The sequence below is a fragment of the Piliocolobus tephrosceles genome, chromosome 13, assembly GCF_002776525.5.
Source record: "Piliocolobus tephrosceles isolate RC106 chromosome 13, ASM277652v3, whole genome shotgun sequence".
NCBI lineage: Eukaryota > Metazoa > Chordata > Mammalia > Primates > Cercopithecidae > Piliocolobus > Piliocolobus tephrosceles.
Genome location: NC_045446.1, coordinates 82,807,016 through 82,816,074, shown reverse-complemented (window position 1 = coordinate 82,816,074; position 9,059 = coordinate 82,807,016). Strand labels below are relative to the sequence as shown.

General features: G+C 45.0%; 1 protein-coding gene across 2 annotated transcripts in view; it reads right to left on the bottom strand.

Moving 5' to 3' along the window:
• Positions 1–543: 543 nt before the first annotated feature.
• Positions 544–9,059, bottom strand: part of FAT3 (FAT atypical cadherin 3) — a 547,597-nt gene continuing 539,081 nt past the window's right edge. Inside the window, exons 24-27 of one of the 2 annotated variants that reach the window (XM_031933808.1) lie at positions 5,774–5,887; positions 3,308–3,367; positions 2,660–2,695; positions 1,439–2,061 (exon numbers count right to left, since the gene is read on the bottom strand). In XM_031933808.1, the coding sequence (XP_031789668.1) occupies positions 1,439–2,061; positions 2,660–2,695; positions 3,308–3,367; positions 5,774–5,887 (833 nt within the window). Of the gene's footprint in view, positions 2,062–2,659; positions 2,696–3,307; positions 3,368–5,773; positions 5,888–9,059 lie in introns of both variants that reach the window. The other variant, XM_023209116.2, reaches the window with a different exon arrangement.

Here is a 9,059-nt window from a genome sequence, read left to right as displayed (position 1 = left end):
GGTCAGGAGTTCCAGACCAGCCTGGCCAACATGGTGAAACCCCATCTCTACTAAAACTACAAAAAATTAGCTGGGCGCGGTGGCACACACCTGTAATCCCAGCTACTTGGGAGGCTGAGGCAGGAGAATCGCTTGAACCCAGGAGCCGAGATTGCACCATTGCACTCCAGCCTGGGTGATAGAGCAAGACTCTGTCTCGAGGAAAAAAAAAAAAAAAAAAAAAAAGAGATCAGAGAAATTGAAAGGTATGCCATGCTCACTGACAGAATTTTCAACATGGTCCATTTCCCAAAACCTTCACATTAGCTTTCCTCAAGAGCAGCCTTACTGAGTGCAAGCACGTATTTGTACATAGGCCCAGACAGACACGCACTATTATAATTTATACACAATAACTAGTCTACTTTCTTCTTTTCTTAACATAATTGTATTTATAATGGTGACGCTACTGATTTCGAGTAACAGACACCTTTCCTCTGCATTATCAAGAATTGTGATGATCTAGGCTGCAAACTTTGAAGGTATAGTTTTTTCTTTTTTTTTCCTCCCTGAATTTGTGAGTTTTGCTTAAACTTCTAAAAAATATCTCATTGTAGAAAACCTATACGAACAAAGCCAACTTCTGTCGCAACGTTAGATATACCGATGGGAATATTTACCAGAAAACACAAAACCAACCAGATAATCACATTCTTTCTAATGTTCAAACAATTCCAACTTCCTCCCCCACCCACCAAATGGAACCCAAAAGCCTCACGTTGCTCTTCATTGATACCTTTCTCGAAGATCATAAAACCCAACTATATTAGATTGGATGCTTAACACAAGCAAACAGAAATAACTGAGCATACTACATATGTCATTCAAACCTAATTTTATAGCTGAAAATTGGGCAGCTTATCAAAAAAATAGAGTTGATTTAAAAGGCTTCAGCCCATTTTCTGGTTTGTTTAATATTTGTTTCTCTTTTCTTTCGCCTAAGAGACTAACTTTTCCAGCAGTCATTACTACTATTTTCATTTCATTGGCTCAAAATTACATGCAACAATGCCTCTTTGATTGTTGCCAGTTTTTAATACTGCAAGGACTGACGCTGTAACACTTTCCAGGGTACAACACTGCACAAAGCCATACAAGACCGGCTGTGTAACTTAGTGGGTGAAATAATTTTTCCCTCTTTGCATTTTTAGCTGTGAACACAGGTACCTCCATCAAGGATTACCAGACACCTCTCAAAAACAATTTCTGAGCCTTTCCTTTTCACCCAACTGGAATCAAGCTTGCTTGTTGGGACAGTATGACTTGTGAAGAAGTTTCTAGTGGAAAAATACCATATTCCCTTCTCTTTCCACAGACGATGCTCCACTGGGACACAAGCCCAGCCAATCAGCTTCCACTTTTCTGTAACAAACAGGGTGAACTACCCAAGATGTGGTGTCTACACTTGAGTCTGGTGCTGAGTCTCCACAAAGGGAATGTGAAGGCTGGCGAGGCTGAGCTCTCCTACGCTCTCGTAGTCACTCATGGCTACTTCGGAATTGTCAAAGCCGCAGTTGGCTGACACATCTGAGGATGAGGTGCCTCTGGAATTGTGCAAGGACAGAGACACGCTATCTGCTGGGCCTGTGGGCTCTGTGCCCTGGTTCATGCTCACAGCAAAAGTACTAAATTCACAGCTGGCAGGCGGGCCCACCAAATCCGTTTCGTTGGGGAATGGGTGAGGAGGGAGGTACTGGCTAGGATGGAACTGGGGCCTTCTCCTGCAGTCCGGGCTCAGTGTGCTGGCCAGGGAGACAGGCTGGGAGGGTGGCAGGGCCTCATATTGGTCCGGGAAGTCCTCCGGGAGAGGGGGAGGCAGCTGGTCCTGACTCAAGAACTCCTCTTCATGAGGGGGTGGGTATTCACTGTCAATGTCATAACCACCAAGGTAGTAATCACTCTCCAGCTCCCGTGTGCTCCCCTGGTGTGCAGACCCTCCATCCTGGTTCTCATAGTTGGGCACTTCCTCTATGTCCGACAGGCGGGCCCCTGGCATCCAGTCAGAGGTGTCCCAGTGATAGGCTGCAAGAGAAAAACCATGACAGTTAATTTCCTCTAGACTGGAGTTGGCGCATGGCTGGGAAAGGAGCAGGGGAGGGACCTGACATGCAATTTTTAGCATCCAAGAGACCCTAAGAAGCTTCTTACAAGGGTCTATGGGGCCAGCCATGCTTTGGCCTGTGGAGAACAAGGCGATGGCAACTCTGACAGGTTGATGCCTGGTTGCTGCAGAGCCTCACACTTAGCCATGCCGTGAGATGAAGAGCGAGGACACGCCAAGGAGACAGTTCCAGGGCCCCTGAGAACTGTCCCCACTCCCTCTTCCTAGTCACATGCTATCGCAGAGCCAGACTGGCAACGTGCTTGCAGAGAGGTCCATCAGCTGTGCTGTGGACCACAGGAGGCAGGAAGGGGTGCAGGCAAACGGGTGAAACACACGCACAGAGGATGAGGCTAGGAGGGGAATGCTGTTGGAGCTTTCACCTCCAATACTGAGCGCACGAGACACCTGAGACATGCAAAATTCAGATCAGGGCAGAGGGACAGGTACAGGGTAAGAATGAACTCAGCAATTCAAAACACACAAATAAAAGTTATGCTAGGGTTGCGGCACAGTCACCTCGGTTGTAGTTCTGTCCTTGGTCCATGACAGACACTGTTTAAATACAAAGTGAAAAGTAAAACTGACAATCCAAACCACATGAAGAGGGATAAAACAGAACATTTGAAATGACTTTTAAAAACATGCTCCTAAAGGCCCATGGGCTATGAATAAGTTTAGCCTTTTTTATTTCTTCCCCACATTTAGGAAAAAAACAAAGCAAAACAAAACAGATAAATCACATTTATGCCAGGCCCTGATTTTATTAAGTTGCTAATAAAAGTTACCTGGTTGAAATAAGTATCCATAATATTGCAGCTCTGAATGATTTCTTAAGGATTCCCAGCTCATCGTAGGAGCTCAATGAACACATGTTGAATATAAAGATAAATTTAGTATTAATCTGGATTGCAACTAATTGGGTGCTCTTCTCCTGAAAGGGATTTTATAAAGAGAGTACCCCACACGTTTTTTTAAAAAATAAATTATGAACTAGGTTTTGTTTTTCAAAATTGTAAAACAGATCCCTAGAGAAATACCCCACATCTCATCGGAAACCAGCTGTTCATTGCCCACTCTGTGGCCAATCCATTAAAATCACTCCTAGTCCAAAGTAACATGGAAGCAAAATGTCAAGAAATGCTATGGAAGAAAAAAAGTAAATACCTTCATTCTCTATAGTGTCAACTACATTGTTGACAAGCTGAATGACAGTCACTATGGAGGCTTGTGGTCAGGAAAAGAAGATCGGAGGGAGGGGAAGGACAGCTTCAGGTTAGTTGTGTATTTTAAACACACCTTAACTTATTTTAACAACAACAACAACAAAAACAACAATGAAGGTGCAGCATGCAAACAAACACCCAAAGCCTCCCCACAATCTGTTTGTTAGGGAGTGTATCAGTGGACACCTTTATCTAGAGGGTCCCGGGATTTGTGGAATGGAAGAGAAATGGCAGCAAATCCAAGGCCAGTCCTCCTGAAAGGCGGGATCGGTCATGATTGCTGGGTCATAAATTCACCCCTCATGACTTAGCAAAATCAATTTAGGAAGGTAGCGGCTCATCAAGCTCATGCTAATTTCTCATTAGCAACTCCCAAAGGCTCTCAGAGGAAGACCTCACTATTCCCAGGAATAATTATTTGTTGGTCAGTCATGCTGCTCTGAACCAAATGCCAGTGATAGAGGATAACCTTTGCAGGGCTGATGGCTTCACGGTCACCCAATGCCACTGACGGCCCAGAACGACCCAAGGCCTAGCTTCCGCCAGTAAGGTGTGGACAGAAGTCAGCATTTGGCCTCTCAAATAGTTTAGTTAGAATAGAGAAGGAGATATCTGTGGTCTATATGGGTTGCCTTAATGCTCAGTACAACAGCTTGTGGAGAGGTGATCAGGCTTAAAACCAGTTTGATGAAAGTTCCTAACACTACCTGCCTCATCTGGGACCAACTTGGAATGTTAAGCATAAAAAGGCAAGAGTGCCGGCTCAAGCCTGTAATCCCAGCACTTTGGGAGGCCGAGACAGGCGGATCACGAGGTCAGGAGATCGAGACCATCCTGGCTAACACGGTGAAACCCCGTCTCTGCTAAAAATACAAAAACTAGCTGGGCGAGGTGGCGGGCGCCTGTAGTCTCAGCTACTCGGGAGGCTGAGGCAGGAGAATGGCGTAAACCCGGGAGGCGGAGCTTGCAGTGAGCTGAGATCCGGCCACTGCACTCCAGTCCGGGCGACAGAGCAAGACTCCGCCTCAAAAAAAAAAAAAAAAAAAAAAAAAAGGCAAGAGTGTGATCCTCAGGGTGCACACAGCAGAGCCCAGGAGAACAGTTAACCAGGCATCATTGTTGGATCTGCTGCCTGGAGTCTGGACTGTCTACGTTCTTAGGTGCTTCTGTATAAAGTGCAAACTAGCCACAGCTTTTCTTCTGGCTAGGGAGGAGGAAAAGAGGATACATCAAGGCATACAGATCTGGGGGTGTGTCTTTGATCTTCTGATAATGGTCAGAAAAAAATCCACTGTTACACGATTTGTTGTCCCAGCAGACAGATACACTGAAGGCATCTGCACTTCTCAGAAGTGCCAGCATTTGAAAGTGGTGATGAAAATAGGCTCTTTTACTTCCATGATTGCTTCTATGGTCTTGGAGCTCACCTGTTTCTGTATTTGCCTTGGAGGCAAGGGCTATGCCTTTTTCATTTTGTACTCTGGGTAAAGGACTTAGCATATGGAAAAAATTCAGCAAGGATTTATAGATTGAGTGATTACATAAATGAATAAGTATCCATTTGTTGCTAGTTGCTGACAAATGGGAAAATGACCTAAGGTAAGGCTGCTTGTCTCTGTGGATGACGGTTTGAAATTATTCTTGGTTTACCTAGCACATTGAAAACACTCACTGTTTTATGACTGTTCCTGCTTCCCTCCCTTGCCCTGGGGAGAACAACCCATCCTCCGAAGCTGGTTCCTCAGCTCAGAAAACTCAGTCCAGCATTAGCACCCTCTCCATAAGCATAAGTTCACGAGAGGTGGAGGTAGCAGCTTTGGAGTGTCAACAAAGTCTGTGAACCATGAGAAATTGCATGCAACATTTTGGGTGTATGTGCATTTTTCTAAGGAGCTGCCTCGTAGTTTTTAATAAATTCTCCAAAAGCCCATAACCCAAATGATTATAAGGGGAATTCAATTGAATGGAGATTCCACTGGTTCTGTTAGAAGGTTTTTGTCTCTGAACTAATTTCTAATGATGGGCATGTTGGATATATAGTGAAGAGGGAAGAGATCGTTGGTAAAATGAAAAAAGAAAGAAATTACTCTGTCTGCTAGAGAATATCATTTGGGATGAAGTAGTTCCACCACGAACCAAATCAAAGAGGACTCACTACTGGAGGCCCAGGGTAACTTCATCAACTCCTGATAACAGATCTCTGGGCCTGCTCACAGTGACAGCTCAATGGGGGCTCCTTTGGCAATGACACCCAACAATGGAGTAAAACAGGAACCTGGTGAACACGCTCAAAAGCCCATGAACAGGTTGAGAAACAAAGTCAGTCACACCACCCTCCTCCCAACCACGGTCTTTCAGAACAGGAAGCAGAGCCCACCCACTCCGAACGAATCTGATGACTTCTTACCATTGTCGTCACCAGAATCTGACTGGAAGGAGCTGAGGGATTGAACTTCAGAGTTGCTGCCTTTATTACTACCTGCAAAGCAGGTCACTTCTCCTGGGTCATCAACCGCTTTGTCTTCGTGGACAGCCAAAGAGAAAGCAGAAATTACACTGGTTACTTTGTGCCTATTTCCTCCTGCCCACCGCCCTCCCAGCTAGTTCACTTCTCGAGGCTCTTTCTTTGATTTGCTTAGAGAAAATAATTTAGCTCCACAATAGAAAACTGATTGTGCCATTGGGGGCAAAGGTCTGTCAATCAAGTGATTTACATTATGGATTTGAAACCCTTAGCCCATAATAAATGAGCTTCCAAACAGCTGACAGCCAAAAGTGGCTGTTCCTTCCTCAAAGGGAAGCAACTGAGTGAAGAGTAAAAGGAGGATGAAGTGGCTGCATTGCTCTTTGCCATTCAGAGTTAATTTACATCATTTACATGAACTGATGAGGTGTCAACACCAGGTTAAATGAGATTACTTTTAAAATAGGGGTATAAATATTTTATAGGCGAGAATGCCTTTACATTTATCCTAACTTCCATCTCTGGACAGTGAGTGGAGTTTTCAGCTTTGCCTTCTAGAGGGCAGTGTTGCATCATTTTTGGGAGCGACCACGTTCTACACCCTGTGTCAGGTAGGAGGGCCGGCAGTGGTGTGGATATGCCCTTATCCATATATGTCCTCCTTCTTTACTGTACAAAGACAGCCAGAAACACACAGATGCACGTGCGTGCACGCGCGCGCGCACACACACACACACACGCGCGCACACCAGGGCTACTTTCTTATTTGATGGACTAGAGGAATCAATAAAAACAGCCTATATCTTGAGGTTGTCAAATGCAAAATGAATTAGTAGCCCAGAAATTGTCTCACCGGCTAACTCTGCCTTGCTTAACAAAGAAGGAAATGTATTCAATACAACCCAACAAGACTTTGGGGGGAAATGTGAGTTTTGGCCTGAGGTGAATTCTGGAAATAAAGCTGTCACATCAGGAAGGGAGGAGGGCAGTGATCACCAGGAAGAGCTGCAAATCATCCTGTAATGCAGTGGTACAAAGAGATGCAGACTTGTGATTAAGGGAACATTTGTTCCTCTCTGTGGCTACACGTTTCTTCCAAAAAGGGCGATGTCAGGAACAGGCATGGTGGCTCTGCATCTGCTGTCAGAGGCTGAGGCCACACGAGTTGGCTAAACAACCAATATAAGTGGAGAGATATGCTATGCCAGGGAGACATTCACCTCCTAACAGCCACATTGCAGAGAATATGAGGATGAGCTTCAAAAAAGCACAAGGTGTGCACAAGCTTAACCCTGAACACAAGGAAGGAAATGACAAATAATCCACTCTGGTGAATGAAGTGCTGAGCATAAAACTCCTTTCTCCACTCCTTCATTTATTCAACTCCCCCCTTTTTTATTGCTAAATAAAAAAGACCCTATTAGCTATTGGATTGGCAAGATTATAGTAAAGTCTAACTCAACAGATAATTTGAGAGTGAATATATTTATGACTGAAATTCAAGAGCAACTGCTTAAAATATATGTGTCTACAGAAAGATGGAATCAGCAGACAGCATGTTGGGGCAGCGCTAGAATAGAAAGAATTCATCCTTGGCCCTCTGCTATCACCGAGAAATCCTCTTCCTCTAATACCGTTCTCCTTCCTTCCCGCCAAAGCTCCCAAGAACAGTGCTGGTAAGAGCACGGGTTTTAATCCTGACTTCTCCTTTTGCTAGTTAGGTGCCCTCAGGTGAGTATTTCACTCATTGAATGGAGTTTTTTCCTCCATGGAATGATGGCCTGGTAATGGTACCAACATGGGGGCACTTGTGATGGTTTAAGGAGATGATACAACACACAGCAGTGTGCTTCACATTCACCTGCTGCTCTGACTTTCTCATCAAACCTCTTGGTTCTCAACCCTTGCATTCTGGCTTCTGCCTTGATGGCTCCACTGAGAGGCGCCTGAGATGCTAAGACTCCTCTCGTCATCAAGCTCACTATACATCTATTTTAGCCTGTGTCCTCCTTGGCAGTCTCACAGTAGTCAATACTGATGATCTTACTGACATTCTCTTGGCTTCTAGATGGGGTCATTTCCTTTTCCCTTTTCTTTCTTTGTTGGAAAGTGTTTATCTTCTTGCCTGGCTCCTCCCCTTCTGCCCAAAGCCCACATGTAGTCATCTACAGGGTTCTTTTGGAGGCCTGGTTTGACCATCCTCTCTGTTCTTGTTCCCTTGGTGAGTTCACCCTCCTACAGAGTCCACCATCCTACATGCAGATGTCGTTCAAACTTTCACTTCTAACCTTGACCTCTCACCTGAACAACAGAGCCAGACATCTCTCGGGTAACCCTTTATGTGTCCTCTACACTGAGCTTCCTCCTGTTCCTGGGAGGCCATCTCCAAAGTGTCCTACTGAAATCTTATTCATGCTTAAAGATATCAGTAGGAATACTCCCTTCCTCCATGAAGAAAACCTTTATCTCCCTGGCTGCCCATGGTCTCTAGCTCCATCTGAAACCTTCCTGCTCCCTCCTTCTCCCTCAACATATGCCACAGTGCTATAACCACAGCCCTCTAGGACATAGCTGCTACTGGGATATAAAGTCATTTGTCCTGATGAAGTTATAGGTTACAGCAAAGATTCCTTTAGTCTCCTTGTGATGGATACTAACAGCAGGGAAAACAATCTCTCACATAGATGTTCACAGAGACTACCTAAGTTGCTCTCTGCTTTCTTCCCTCTTTGGGAAGAAAGCCTGTTCAATTTCTTCTCCTAGGATCAGCCAGAGCCAGCTTTAAAAAATGTAAATTAGATTATGTCAGTCACTTAGTTAAAAACCTGCAATAGTGTTGCTGTTAAAATGCAAGCACCAATTGCACCGACCTCCTCTGTGCTCTTCTACACACCAAGCTTCTTCCCATCCCAGGACTTTTGCACCTGTGGCTCTTCCCTGTGCCTAGAATGTTGCTATATGAGGCCAAGTGAAGGGGCAAACACCACCATCTGGCTCAGACCACCTTTCTGCCTTGTGGATCCCCCCCTTGTTTCATGGTCTCCATATTCCAGCCAAGAAGAAATGACTTGCTTTTCTTCTGATCACATGGGTCCCCCGCTGTGGTGGAATATCCTCCTTTCCCCAGACTCTTTAACTCATCACGGTCCAATTGAAGTGCCCCTCTGCTTCTCTCGAGCCTTCATTCTAAGACTGGAAATACTCTCTTCTTCCAACCTTCCAGAGTGCA